The following is a 14540-nucleotide window of genomic DNA, read 5'->3' on the forward strand; positions in this document are numbered from 1 at the left end:
ATTTGTTTGGTGACTTTTCTGAACTAATTCCATAATGTCTGTATTCTTTGTCTCATGAGACTCCTTAAGTCTCTTTTCCTTTAATTTGGTGGTGGCTAATGATTGGACAGAGATTTCCTTCAACACTTAGAGCTAAAATATCTCCCAAAGGGCTCTGTGTGTCTTCTGAAGCAAACCCGCAATACTCAGCCAGGCAGTTTCAACTCTGCCTTAACCTTCACTTCCTACTTGTGCAAAGAATCAGCTAGAAGTGAAAACTTAGGGCCTTGTCAGTTCTTTCCCGAGCAGGCTCACAGCCCTGGGCATGTTTGTGGTCATCGAGATTCCCCGGAATATGTCTGAGCCATTCAAAGCCCTTACGCACCTCTCATTCCCTAGCCTTACCTCCACAACTTTTTGGGTGGTTGTTTTATTTTTCTAGGCCGCTAGGGCAAATACCACAAAGTGGGTCAGGTTGAACAATGGGAATTTATTCGCTCATGGGAAGAAGTCCAAATCAAGGTGTCATCAAGGCGATGTTTCTTCCTGAAGCCTGTGGCATTGGGGCTGGCTGCCGGCAACCCTTAGTCCTTAGCTTGTCACATGGCCACACACTTGGCACCTCTCCTGGTCTCTCCCTTCCCTTCCAGTTTCCACTGATGCTCAGCTTCTTGCTTCCTGTGACTTTCTCTCTCTCTCTGCATCTGAATTTCATTCCACTTGTAAAGGATTCCAGTAATAGGATTAAGACCCATCCTGATTGAGGTGGGCCACCTCTTAACTGAAGTCACCTCATCAAAAGGTCCTACTTACAATGGGTCCACACCCACTGGAATGGATTAGATTTAAGAACATGTCTTTCTGGGGCACCTACATCTCCAAACCGCCAGAGTGGTGTGCTGATTGCCTCAACTGATAGCAATTGCCTAAGGCACCAGCAACTAAAACATTTGCCTGTTAAGTTTTTTTTCTAAAAACACCTCTCGGGCAGCAGCATTAGCATTGGGTAAGTTCCCAGTCAGACAAAATAAGGACAAGCCTTTGAGCTGGACTTTTAGGAAGCCACCAGGCAGGCCAGATAACTCTTTGTAAATGAGGTCATCCTTTCTGCTCTGTCCCTCTAGTGCTAGGAATACCTGCTCTTTTCCTGGCTACCTCTGGGCTGAGGAATGGGGAATGGAACTAGGGTAAATTAAAGTGCCACAAAGCTTGCTGTTCTTACTGAGATTTGGTCTTTTTTTTTTCTTTTTCCTAATGAGTGCTCCATGGGTTGTTTCACGGCTTTGGTTAATTTCCAGAGTTCCGAAAAAGTTGATTCTGACTGTTTTTGCCAGTTTTTTTCGTTGCTTTAATGGAGGGGTGGAATTTTGGAGTTCCTCACTCCACCGTTTTCACTGCTGTTGCTCCTTGCAGTATCTTTTGATGAAGAAGGAGCAAAGGAGGAGACAGATGATTTATTTCTAGGGCAGAGATAAAACCTGATGGGAGATGAGGCTATGCCAAAATCATAATAACCGTGATTGTGTCAGGTACTGGGCTAAAACTTTTACATTCCTTAATTAACTGCATCCTTACAGCACGCTGGTGAGGCAGAAACCACTACCCCCTTTCCAAGGAGCAGAAAACTAAGGACTGGGCAGTGAAGTTACTTTCTCAAAGTTATGTGGCCACTAAGTGGGGGAGTCAGGGCTTGATCCCCAGTTTCCTGATCCCAACGCCTGTGCTTTTAATCACTGGGCTGTAATGGAATAGACTGAACTACCGAACGTCACAGGAATTTATGAGACATATAAGCTCAGATCCTCAAGATCAAAAGAAGTACCCAATGTGGCAAACCCTTCCACCACATGACATCTAACCCTTTACAGGATTCCCCAATGGGGCATCTAAGATGCACTTAGGGCACCACCAATGATGTTATATTCTATCCTGGAGGAAAAAAAAAAGAACTTTGCTGGACTTTTGTTATCCTTAGTTTATACTTTAGTTTGTCTGTCTATCTACATATCTATTTTTGGGCTTGGGGTCAAGCCCCACTGGCCTCCTTGCTGTTCTCTGAACCTGTCTAGTAGGCATCTGCCTTTCCAGGCCTTTGCTATTTCTGTTTAGTTAGTGATTGGGGCCTCACAAAGTCTCCCTCTGGCCCTGGGATCTGACCAAGGCTAAGAATGAATGGCATTGGAGCCGTGACCAGGATCTGAAAACATGAGCAGACATCCACTTCTCCAACCAGCACTGACTGAGGGCCTTTTGTGGTAGTGGTAGATGGAGATGAGGGGTGGATTTAGGGAGAAGGCAGCATGTGAGCTAGACCTGGGGTGGATTTGGATGGGTAGCGATGACAGGGATCTATGGACTTGCTTTGCCTTTAGGGTCTAACAAATTGGTGACATCAAATCCAACTTTCAGCATCACTACCAGGAGTGGGGTAATGACACTTCTCAACTTGACTATTCTACGTATCGGGAGTCCAACTTGGGTCCAGCTGTGGTAGGGAAGGTTTGCTGGAGTTGTCTGTGTAGGTCTTCTCCCATCCCCTCCCTTTCCTGCTGGAATGTCCAAGGGACCCTTACCCATCTCATCTCAGGTACAATCTTCCTTACACCTGTTGCTGCTGAAAGAAGGAAAGCCACTAATTTAAGATCAAAAGGAAACCGCTTGAATGCAAGTGTTTTCTTGCTTCACACAATCATTTTCTCTCCCGTTTTTTTTTCTTTTGCATATAACATTACTATTTTTTTAATAACCAAACATTAAATACTTCTGAGCATATCTTTTGTAGAAGGAATCAGTTAGGAACCAAATTGCAAGAGAACACCAGGAACATCTCTAACCTCTTATCTCAGATGGAAAAAAAAAATGTCTGTGACATGAGCCTTTCTGTCGTGCCACCTTGTGGCCCTGGGACCAAATGCAGAAAAAATAACTGCAGTGTGGGAAGAGGTTGCACTGCACGTCCTGAGGGTTGAATGTTTACACCCGAAGTGACAAAAGGGCGGCAAACGTCCCTTCGAGGACAGTTAGAATCACCGCCTCCCCACCACACACACAGTGCACCCCAAACCACAGGCAGCCCCCCGCCCCTCACCAGCAGCCCCCCTTCCCTTCCAGGGAGGTGCTCCACGTGTCCCTGCTTTTCCTCCGGGTGATCAGCGCCTGCGCAGACGGCAAGATCCGCATTTACAATTTCTTAAACGGGACCTGCCTGAAGGTGATGAAAGCCAATGGCCGAGGGGACCCCGTGCTGTCCTTCTTTGTTCAGGGCAACAGGTGGGTGGTAGGTGTGGAGGTCAGAAATGGGGGCACTTGGGGTTTGGGTCATCTTCCGTTTTCTCTCTGGATCTGCTGAGAGCAGCAAGGAGCGTCAGTGCTGCATCTTATTTTCCTGGGGTGCAGGAAGAGTCTTGAGTGGGGGTTACCGAGATTCCATGAAGCTGAGCATTCGGGAAGCAGTCAGGGCTCATTTGGCTCTTCATTCATTTTGGGGGATAGGATGATGCAATTGGAGGGGTGTGTGATCATAAAAATGGGTGCAAGATGGCTGTGATGCAAGGACCCCAGTTCTGCAAATGGCCAGGCCGGATCGTGCATTCAGCTGCCTGCTAGCTCCACTGGCTGACTCGCTTCTGGACAGTGGGGGAATGACAGTAGCCGGGGGTCCAGCCGGGCAGAGCCGAGCATCTGGGTTTGCAGAAACCAGAGCCATGACTGAGCGAATGGCATCTTACATTAGTTTGCTCTACGCTAGGGTCAGGGTGTTAGTGCACATAACATAAAACACAGATAGTGATTTGCACACTGTGCATATTATATGTCAAGGTGACGGTAGGTGAAAATAATCAAATAGAATTAACTTGTCGATTCTACTATGGACTCACTCGAGTCATCCTTCATCTCCTTAAACCATATTGCCTTCCTTTCAATGAAACTGGAGATATACCCTTTACCATTTGAAAGAGGGCTTCAGGGTGGAAATAAGGCTCAATAAATTAACCCTGTTTAGTTACAAATAATAAACCCGTTACAGATCAGCTCTGATCTTTTTATCATTCACAAGATCCAAAAGAGAGATGATTTCCTTTGGGCTGGAGTAAAAATAAATCCGAAAGGGATTTCTTAATGGGAGTATTCCCCAAATTACATTCCAGCTTTTCAGACCCAGACAGTCCTTTTTACACAGAGATTTATGCTGTCAGTCAGTCTTCAAACCGTAGGCTTTTGGAGCAGGAGGAAACCTCCATCTATCATCTCGATTTTGTGTTTATAGTCACGCAGCTCTAGGTAGAGGGGGGGAAAGCAGGTTGCTCCATGAACGCTGTGAGCCACAGAAACCAGTGGTGGGGGGCGGTATGGGCAGCCTGGGCTTGGAAGCTGTTTTGTACCAGGGGGAAGACAAGTGGGGCACGGGGAAGGTAGAGATCAACCTGTTTTATGAAATGCAAATATTCTGTCTAAACCTGGAATACGTGCAAAGACGCCAGAGTGATGGAGTGGAGAAGTGGGGGCAGGGGGGTCAGCGGGGGAGGGAGGGGCTCCATGCCGGAGAGTTTTCCTTATCCCTATCACAGCAGCAGCAACCTTGGGTTTGGGTGCTGTGCTTAAAAAAAAAAAAGGTGCATTTCAAGACGTGTTTGCAAAGTGCTTACATCTGCTGGGAGCACCCTTGGTACTTGGTACCCACTCCAGGAACTGAAATTCACTTAAAAACATTTTAGCTGGGGAAGAGAAGCAATCAGAATAAATATGCCCTGTTCACAATTATTTTTAAAGAAAGTAGCTACAGGGCCGAACACCCCTGTTGCCTGGGCAGACACCTTTCACCACTCTGGCCCCTCCAACATCCACCTGTGCCACCCTGGTTGTGCACCCTGTGCACTGGGCCCTTGCCCTAAGGACTGGGTGGAAAAGTACTTAAAATGCATGTTTTGGAAGCTGGGCAGCGGTGACCTCCGTTCTCCAGATGGTGATCTTGTTGTTTTGGTTCCAGGATGGTGATCAACACGGAGAGTAATATTATCATGTTCCAGTTTGAGAATATTAAGTGGCAGTACTCTCAGGACCGGAGTAAACTAAAGAAGATCAGGGACAAGGAGAGAGAGGAGGACAAGGAAGAGAACGAGCTCACCGATATTCTCTCTAAGTCCAGCACTCTGGTTCACAGCCTAAAGGAATCTGTATCCAGTAAACAAACTGTGGCCCAGGAAGTTTTACCCAACAAACCTCACAAGACCCACGTTCTCCTAAAAGTGGCCAACGTACCCACAGGTAAGAGTTTGATGTCAGACAAGTTCATGGTAACCGATGGAGCAGGGGGTGGTGGTAGTGGTGAGAGCACTGCTTTCTTCGTGGAGTAATTTGGCCAGGGGTTTCTTGAGGATTTAAGCCCTAACCTTTGAGGAAGGTGGGAGCTGTTCTCTTTGATCCATCGTATGAGGTGGTAGACAGCCAAATGGAATCTCCTGGTTCTCAAGGCCTAGTTTTTCAAACTTGTTGAAATCTTTGTGGAGCAGATAAAGCCAGTCCTCCATACTTGCTGTTAAAAACAAAAAACAAAAAACAAAAGCAACCCCCCTGCACCCCCAAATCCAAACATATAGCACATAACCGTTTCCCCAGGACAGATGGAAGAAGTTACTATAAACACAAAAAATTTTTATGTTGAATGAATTCTTCTTAGACCTCTGAGAGATAAAGTTTATATCTGGAAAATATTAGTTATAAAGGAGATGTGTGTGTGTGTGTGTGTGTGTGTGTGCGCGCGTGCGTGTGTAGGGCTTGGTTCTTGCCATTTATAAGATATTCAAAGAAGAAATTATGTTTGCATTGGATAGAATGCCCAGATTCCCTCCCTTAGCCCTCCTTATATTTGGCCTTTGAAACTGGATCCACAAATCTAGAGAGATGATCAACAGATCTTCCCTGAGTTTACTGCACTAAAACAATCAGCTGTCTCTTGAGAGCCTAGAGTCTTAGGTAATATCTAAAGCTTGATCATCAGTAGGAAAAGTGGGTGGGAGGAGAGGCAGGAGGTGATGTGGAACTTAGATTCTGGTTGACATGTAGTTTCATATGAAGAAAAACAATAAGGTGATATTTGGGGTGAAAATCACTTGAATTATCAGCTATTTACCCATTATTCCGACCTGATTGAATTATATAATTACTACATTTTCCTTCTCCGTCTTAATTTATCAGCAGCACTAGAGCCAACTCAAAGTCAAAGAAAGCCCAAATCACCCCGAAAAGATGGCAAGAAGAAACCTCATCTTTTTTCTAAGGAACCAAATGACCTGGATGTTGGGCAAGAGAATTTGGAGGCAGAACCCTCAGCAGGAGACAAAATGAACGGTGATAGTTTATTCTGAATTTGTGTCAAGAATTGACTCTCCCCCTCTCTGTCTTATTTACTTCTGTTTTTCGGCAGGCCAAGAACTGCTGCTTTTTGAGATTTCAGAATAGATACCGTGCCGGGCTTCTTCTAAGAGTCTTTGGTTTTCCTTAATTGTCCCTTTACTAATTTGAAACCCTACAGGGAGAGTGTTTTAGAGACCTGAGTTCCCGTTTTTGGCATCCAGCCAGCCTCCCTTCCCTGCCATTTGACCTTCTCACTTCCTCAACTGTTGTGTTATCAACCTGGCAGTGGGCACAGCGGTCACGGCTGGGTTTACAGAGTGTTCTAGGGCATTTCAAGGGGGAGGAGAGAGACTTCAAGGAGGTGAGCTGCTGTGTATATGAGATAAGGAGGTGAGGGAGAGAGGGCTGGGACAGGGATTTTAAGAAAAGTTTCTGGACATCATGAATGGAGTTTTCCTTTATGGCTCTTTGAGAGATTTCTAATGTGTTTCAAATATTTTTGGCTAATATTTGTGTTTCTTGGAGTGGGACTCCCTGCAGAGATTGGCTTCAAAATGAGGGCAAAATATGTTTTAGGAGGTCTATACCAACAATGACATCCTTGTAAATAGACTACCTGTGTCTGTATGCCTTTACAGGTATAGCTGTATGGTAAAGTTCTGGGAGTGAAATTGCTGGATAAGTGCACTTGAAACCTAGAAAAATTGTCCTTTAAAAAATCGTTATCAATTTACACTCCTAACAACAGGATATGAAATGAGAGCTTGCTCACAGCCATATCAACACTGGGCATTCTTCATCATTTTGTACTCGCTAATACGATATGTAAAAGTGGTATGTGTAATTCTTTTAGATTGGTTGTTAGCAAGTTAAGTGTCCCTCAGGGGACAATGGCTTAGTTGATAATGAAAAAATCCATACTCCAGAATATTTTACAATAGCTAATAATTGCATGTTGAGTGTCTACACATACTGATTTGGAAAGAAAGCAATAACACATTATTACGTGCAAGAAGGCAAGTTACCGAACAATGTGCTCATCGTGATTCCATTTTTATAAAAGGACAAAAACTGCTTTTTATGTATGTAACATGTATATCTTAGCAGAGTGGTTGGTTCTGGCATTGGAAGGAAAATGGGAAAACTTTGACATCTTAATTTCACTAAATTTTATATGTTTTAATAAAATATTATTTTAATAAATGAATTAAGTAAAGGTCAGGAAAAAACAAGTTTTATTTCATCCTAATATGCCCTTACACAAACATTCTTGAGATAAAACTGATCTGCTCAAGGAAAATTATATACTTAGCACACTGTTGAATTTTATTTGGTTGGTATAGATTTGTACAGTTCAGAGATAACTTTTTTTTTTTAATTTTAAACTTTTTATTTTGAAATACTTTCAAACTTACAAGCCAGTTACAAAAATAATACAAACCCCATTCAGAGAACTCCAAAATAACCCTTACCCCCCCTTCCCACCCCTGCCCCAAGATACCCAAGTCAACCAATTTTAACATTTTGTCACATTTGCTGTATCATTCTATCTATTCATCAGTCTGTCGAGCCAACTATCTTTCTATCTATCAATCTATTTTCTGAGCACTTGAGTGTAGGTTGTATATATCATGCTCCTTAAACACTTAATACTGCCCTGTGCATTTCCTAACAACAAGGATATTCACTTATGTCATCACCTTAAGTGCAATTATCAAGTTCAAGAAATTTAACTTTGGTTAAAGCTTACATTCTATATTCCAGTGTTTTCCCGTGTCTCAGTAATGTCCTTTTGAACCATCTCTCCTCCCTTGTTAGACCCTATCCAGGATCCTGTGTTACCTTTAATTGTTACTGTTTCTTTAGCTGCTTATTATTATTATTATTACTGGAACTTATTTACAACATAAACGTTCCCATTTTAACCATTCCCATTCCCAAGCATACCATCCAGTGGGTTAATCACATTCACTATGTTCCATTACCCTCATCACCTTCCATTACTAAAACTTTCCCATCTCCCCAAACAGAAACCCTACACCCATTTTTTATTAACTCCCCGTCCTCCCTGCCACCTGCCTCGGGCAACCTAATGTCTGTTTCTAAGAGCTTGCATATTCCCTGATATTTTCTTTGTAGTTACCCTGGGGCTATAACAATCTTATTTATTTTCATACCAACTTAACTTCACTAATATACACAAACTATGCTCTGATACCTGTCTGCTTCCCCACCTTTATGTAGTTCTTGTCACAAATTACATGTTAATACATTATGGCTCCCAAACCATTGATTTCTCATTGAATTTTATGCATTTATCTTTTAGATCCTGTAGGAAGTAAAAAGTAGAGTTACAAACCAAAATACAGTAGTCCTGGTATTTATATTTATCCCTGTTGTTACCCCATGAAGATCTTTATTTCTTTGTGCTGCTTCAATCTACTGTCTATTGTCCTTTCCTTTTTACCTGCAGAAATCTCTTCAGCATCCTCTTGTAGGGCAGGTCTAATGGATAAGTGCACTTAAAACCTAGAAAGATTGTGCTTTAAAAAACTGTATCAATTTACACTCCCAATAACAGGATACGAAATCTCTTCAGCATCCTCTTGTAGGGCAGGTCTAACGGTGATAAATTCCCTCAGCTATTGTTTATCTGGGAATGTATTAAGCTTTCTCTCATTTTTGAAAGATAGTTTTGCTGGATATAGAATTCTCAGCAGAGTTTTTTTTTTTTTTTTTTTTTTTCTTTCATCTCTTTAAATTTATCATCCCATTGCTTTCTTGTCTTCATGGTTTCTGATGAGAAATCAGCACCTAATCTTATTGAGGCTTCCTTGTATGTGACATGTTGTTTTTCTCTTGCAGCTTTCAGAATTCTCTCTTTATCCTTGGCATTTGACAGTTTGATTGTAACTGTGGCATGGGTTTGTTTGCGTTCATCCTACTTGGAGTTCTCTGAGCATCCTGGATGTTTAAATTCATGTCTTTCATTGAATTTGAGAAGTTTTAGGCCATCATTTCTTTGAATATTTTCTATGCCCCTTTATCTCTTTCCTCTTGTTCTGGGACTCCTGCAGTGCACATATTTGTACATTTGATGGTGTCCCACCAGTGCCTCAAGCTCTGTGCACTTTTCTTCATTCTCTGGTCCTTTTGTTCCTCAGACAGGATGATTTCAATGGTCTTATCTTCAAGTTCACTGATTCTTTCTTCCACCAGCTCCAATCTGCTGTTAAACCCCTCTAAGGAATTTTTAATTTCTGTTTCTGTGGTCCTCAGAGCTGTTTGGTTCCTTTTCATAATTTCCATCTCTCTATTGATATTCTTTTTGTGTATATCTATCATTTTCCTGATTTCCTTTAGTTCCTTGCCCATATTTTCCTTTAGCTCTTTGAGTATATTTAGGGTCATTTTGGAAATGTTTTTCTCTGGTGTATCCCAGGTCTGATGCTCCTCACTGAGGGTTTCTAATGCTATAATCTTCTCCTCTGCCTGGGCCAATTCATGTTCCTTTGTATGTTTTGTAATCTAGTGTTGAAACCTGGGTGTTTTAGTTTGCTAATGCTGCTGAAATGCAATATATCAGAAATGGGCTGGCTTTTAACAATGGGAATTTTCTACTTTACAATCTTACAGTTTTGAGGCTGTGAAAATGTCCAATGATGCTTTCTCCCTGAAGATTGGCAGGTGGTCCGGGACCCCTGTGTCACACAGCCAGGCACTGGCGGCATCTGTGGGTCTCTTCCTTCTCTTCCGGGTCCTGCTGTCTTTTTTTTTCTGTCTGAATGAGGTGGGTCACATCCTAACTTAAAATCCTTCTCACCCAAGGTCCTACTAACAATGGGTCCACACCCACAGGAATGGATTAGCCTTCAGAACATAAATTTCTGGGGTCCTTACAGCTTCAAACCATCACACTGGACATTTTGATAATGTGTTATCACTGGAATTTAGACTCTGAGGCATCAGTTCCTTAAGCTTGTATCCCCCTGGTATAATGCAGAGCTTCCCTTGAATGCCTGGGGCTAACAGCAACAACAAAACAAACAAACAAACAAACAAAAACAAAGAAATAAAAGAAAGACAGGAAAAAAGAAAACGCCTTTCCCTGTCTTTACAGATTGGCCTTTGGAGCAGTCTCTTTCAGGGCTTATCCATATGATGAGTTTAGAAGATAGCTGGTGTCAAAGCGTTGGGGCCTCCCTGATCCTTTCTGCACATGTGTCTTGCCTTGGGCACAAGCATGTGGCCCTAGGAATTCCCCCATTTACACAGATACCAATGTCCCCTCTTCCCTAGAAACATTTTCCTCCTGGTCCTGGGCACTGCACTGTATGTCCTCCAGCCAGCAATCCCTTGCCCCAGGCAGCCATGCTCCACCCCACATTCTGTAGGAGAGCTGGAGGAGCCACCTTCCACACCCAGGGCAAGTTCTGGGGCTGCGAGTCCCTCAGGACTCCACCACGCAGACGGGGCCAGACCCACACACTCCCAGCATGTGCACGAGGGTTACTCTGCTCCCTCTGGAACCAGGACCAGGGATCCACACTGGGAGCGCGGGCTGGGGTGGGGTCAGGGAGGAGCCATCCTGGACACCAGGAGATCCTACCGCTTCTTAGTAGCCTTTTTCTGGATTTGGTGCTCGCCCTGTTACTGCCATCTATTTACTGTTTCCTGGAGCTTTGAGAAAGACATTTGGGCCAGTTCTTGCTGGTTGTTCAAATCTTCTTTGGGGGCACGGAGCCCTGTGACGTATAGACTTTTAACTGCTGGGTTAGAGTAGGCAACTACTTTTATTTTTCATGACTCAGTTACTCTTTTTGTAATGTGGGGACAAGCTCTCAGAGTATCTGTGAGGTGTTGTGGGGATTGAAAGGAACAGATTGGAGAGACATAACAAGTTTTCTCACCCATAAAGAAATCTTTGTTAATTTAAGGGTCTATCTAGATGCCTTGCAGATCTTGACCATAATGTCATATGCCGCTTTCTGAAGAAAAAGATGCCAGAATGTATACAGTCAAATGAGTGTCTTGTCCTCTTTGGATGGCTTTGGAGCTGCTGCTCTTGTTCAAACATTTTGGGAACTTATTTTCAGGAAGTGCCTTTTAGTCACATAGACATATTTTGCATCTACCCAAGAGTTGCATGGTCTTTGAGGCAGGTTTGATTCTGGGAAACATCCAAAGATCATTTGACTTCAAATTTGATTAGTAAGGCAGAGATCAAACTTTGCAATACACTTTTTGTTTTAAAAGAGAGGTATGCTACTTCAAATGCACAAGAACTATTTTGTATGTGAATCATAAAGAAGGCAATATATCCAAGGCGAAGTTTCAAAAATGTACGGAGCACTGTGATACACACATTCCCTTCAAAATATGTGTATTTAGAGGCAAATACACATTCACATGTACAAGTCCTAGCACATGTGAAAAACCTGCTTTGTTAAATGTGTAGGTATTTCTGGTATTATAGGGGAAGTTTGCCCACCTGGGGGTGTATCTGTTGGGCAAGATTTGCATGGTAGTTGGGAATGGCTTTAAGTTTTATATAAAAGTACTTAATCTTTTTCATAGAACACTGACTTGTTTTTATCTTCTTTTGAAAAAGCAGCTGATGTGGGAAAAGTACAAAAACCCGAACAACTGGGCACTTCTGGACAAGTGTTTTCTTGCCCAAAGAAGTTGTTCCAGCAGGTCCCCATGTCGCCTGACCAGTTCCTCCTGACGGTCAATGCTCTGCAGAAGGCCCACAACTCGGGGGCCTTTGCCTACCCCCACAGGCCCCAAACCCAAGTCATCGACGCCTGGGGACCCTCTATCTCCCACCCCAGGAAGGTCCTGAGTTTCAAGGGAAAACCGGTCCAGCCTGCACTGGATCGGTTGAGGCTCGGCCACCCCCCCATGGATGTGAGACAGACCAGCACCCCTCTGGAAATCCAGAAACTGCAGCCCAACTTGAAGAACTCGTTGCACAGTCCCAGAGTCCAGTCCACCGTACCCCAGCCCGTGATCATCCGCTGCAGGGTTTCGGGCAGCCTGAAGGGTGAGGACGGAGTGACCAGCTCCATGGAAGGAGGGGCGCACAGTCCGGGCCCACTGACCAGCACGCAGGTCATCAGGCCCAACCGCATGCCCACGCCGAGTGTGGACACCGGGACCCTGTCCCTCAGGCGGGAACGGCCTCGCTTCTACACGGCCACCACGCTCAACCCCTTCAGGATGAACACCGGGTTCATGCTTCTGACCGTCAGGCAGGAGAACGAGTACGTGGAGGCCAAGAGGAAGGAATGTCAGGCCAGAGTGTCCCCTGCAGCGGTGGATCCAGAAAAAGCCAGGAGAGGGGCGTGGCTCCGGATGCTCAAAGGCCTGCCCATCGATAACTTCATGAAGCAAGGGAAAACGGCGGCCCCCGAGCTCGGACAAGACGCCTTTATCTGAACCAGCCTTGCGCAATGACAGTGTCTTGCAATAAACCAAACCAAGTGGGTGTCGGTGTTTGGCCTTCTGGGTTTTGTTCTGGACTGTTCCCTGGCAATTAATATGGGAACTCTGCATTATCTTCCTGTGAGCCAGAGAATAGATCATAGCAAAGTGAGAAAACACGGGGAGTCTGGGAAAATTGTGGCTGTACCCCTGAAGCCCAATTATAGTGATGGGGAGAGGGGGAGGTAATCATTGGAAATTAGTTATCATTTGTCACCATCTACCATTCTGTTCCAACAAAGGAAGTGATAGAATTGTATCTTTAGCATACCCTGGTGTTACTGCACCCAGTGCTGATGAAGCACAGCAAGTTCAGTTAATCTAACAGAAGAAGGACTCAATGGAGTTAATATATTGGATTTGGGAAAGTTTTGTGGGTTTTTTTTTCCTTTTCCCTTTTTGGGGCTCTTTTGGAAGAGAATTAAATATACTCATTTTCTCTACAAAGAGGGTTGCCAATATTGAGTGTTTTGATGTTTCTATTAAAACTTTTAGAGAAGTGGTGTCAGGGACCCCGTGGGTAACTTAGGAGAGGAAAACCCACCTGTGAGACTAAGACCCTGGGGGCAGCACCTACAAAGCAGTCAGCATCGCCAAATGTCTTACTTCTTCAAGAGAAGTCAAGAAATTCAGATTTTTCTTTCTGTGAAATACCCGCGTTTTTAAAGGATGGTAATGAATTCAAATAGAAAGCAAAACAAAAATAACAATAAAAGTCACAAAAAACCAGGACACTGGGTGAGCCACAGAAAAACACCGGCATGGGCAGGCCTCACTTGCCACCTCCAATGACAGGGTATGCAGTTGCTTTGCCAAGCCCTCCCTCCTTTGGGAAATGTTTTTGCTTGTTTGATTTTGTTTTCTTCCTTAGGATATCAAGTTTAAAATAGCACTGACCAATAGCCGAGTGAAAGCTGTGATTGTAATGGAAAGAGGCCGTTCAAGTAAGGAAATGTGTTAACACACGTTCTCGGGTGCGCATCCGTGAGCAGCCTGCGGTGCGCCGCGGACAGAATATTATCTCAGTTTCAAAGTTGATTTAATGCCTCTGAATTTCAAGCCACACCCTGGGCGGCCAGTGAATGCTGGACTCCCTCACCCTGTATAATAGATGTCACTGTCATGCCCACTCTACGATTGAGGAAAGAGGAGTGCATAGAGGTTAGTTTCATACTTTGTAGGATGAGGCGCTCAAACTCCAGGGCCCACGGTCTCTTCCCTGGTGTCTCGAGGTTACTTTCCATCATTTATTCCAGGGTCCTCTTGACTCCTTCTTAATAGCTTTTAATCCCTGCGCATGGGCAGATTTATTTTTTCAATTGCTTCTAAAATTTAAAGGACAAAAGGAATACATGCAGGAATACGTATCGTTGTAAAACATTCAAGCCAAATTATGGACTCATAAAGCCCCGCCCCCTGCACCCAGGGCAGCGGGGGACAGCTGCACAGTTTGCGCATCGGAGGCAGCAAAGTCCTCGACACAGACCGCGAAGCCTCCAGTCGACTCCCAGAGCAGATTTCTGCACGGAGCTGTTGACGTCTCCATTCGGTCTGCGCACCTGCTTGGACCCGGTTCTCGACCCGGCCGAGGAGTTCGGCCCCGCCCCCTGGTGGCCCCGCCCCCTGGTGGCCCCGCCCACGTGCCCGCCCAGTCCCCGGAATTGCTCCTCCCACGAGGCGCCTCGAAGCGGAAGTGCGGCCGGGGTGTAGCTGGAGCTTCG

At 44.5% G+C, this 14540-nt stretch overlaps 1 protein-coding gene across 1 annotated transcript in view; it reads left to right on the forward strand.

Moving 5' to 3' along the window:
• Positions 1 to 13189, forward strand: part of CDRT1 (CMT1A duplicated region transcript 1) — a 39212-nt gene extending 26023 nt beyond the window's left edge. Inside the window, exons 13-16 of the mRNA XM_037809894.1 lie at positions 3091 to 3249; positions 4967 to 5244; positions 6175 to 6327; positions 11945 to 13189. Of these exons, the coding sequence (XP_037665822.1) occupies positions 3091 to 3249; positions 4967 to 5244; positions 6175 to 6327; positions 11945 to 12774 (1420 nt within the window). The 3' untranslated portion in view covers positions 12775 to 13189. The remainder of the gene's footprint in view (positions 1 to 3090; positions 3250 to 4966; positions 5245 to 6174; positions 6328 to 11944) is intronic.
• The last annotated feature ends 1351 nt before the right edge of the window (positions 13190 to 14540 follow it).

Source organism: Choloepus didactylus, chromosome 18 (genome assembly GCF_015220235.1).
Source record: "Choloepus didactylus isolate mChoDid1 chromosome 18, mChoDid1.pri, whole genome shotgun sequence".
NCBI lineage: Eukaryota > Metazoa > Chordata > Mammalia > Pilosa > Megalonychidae > Choloepus > Choloepus didactylus.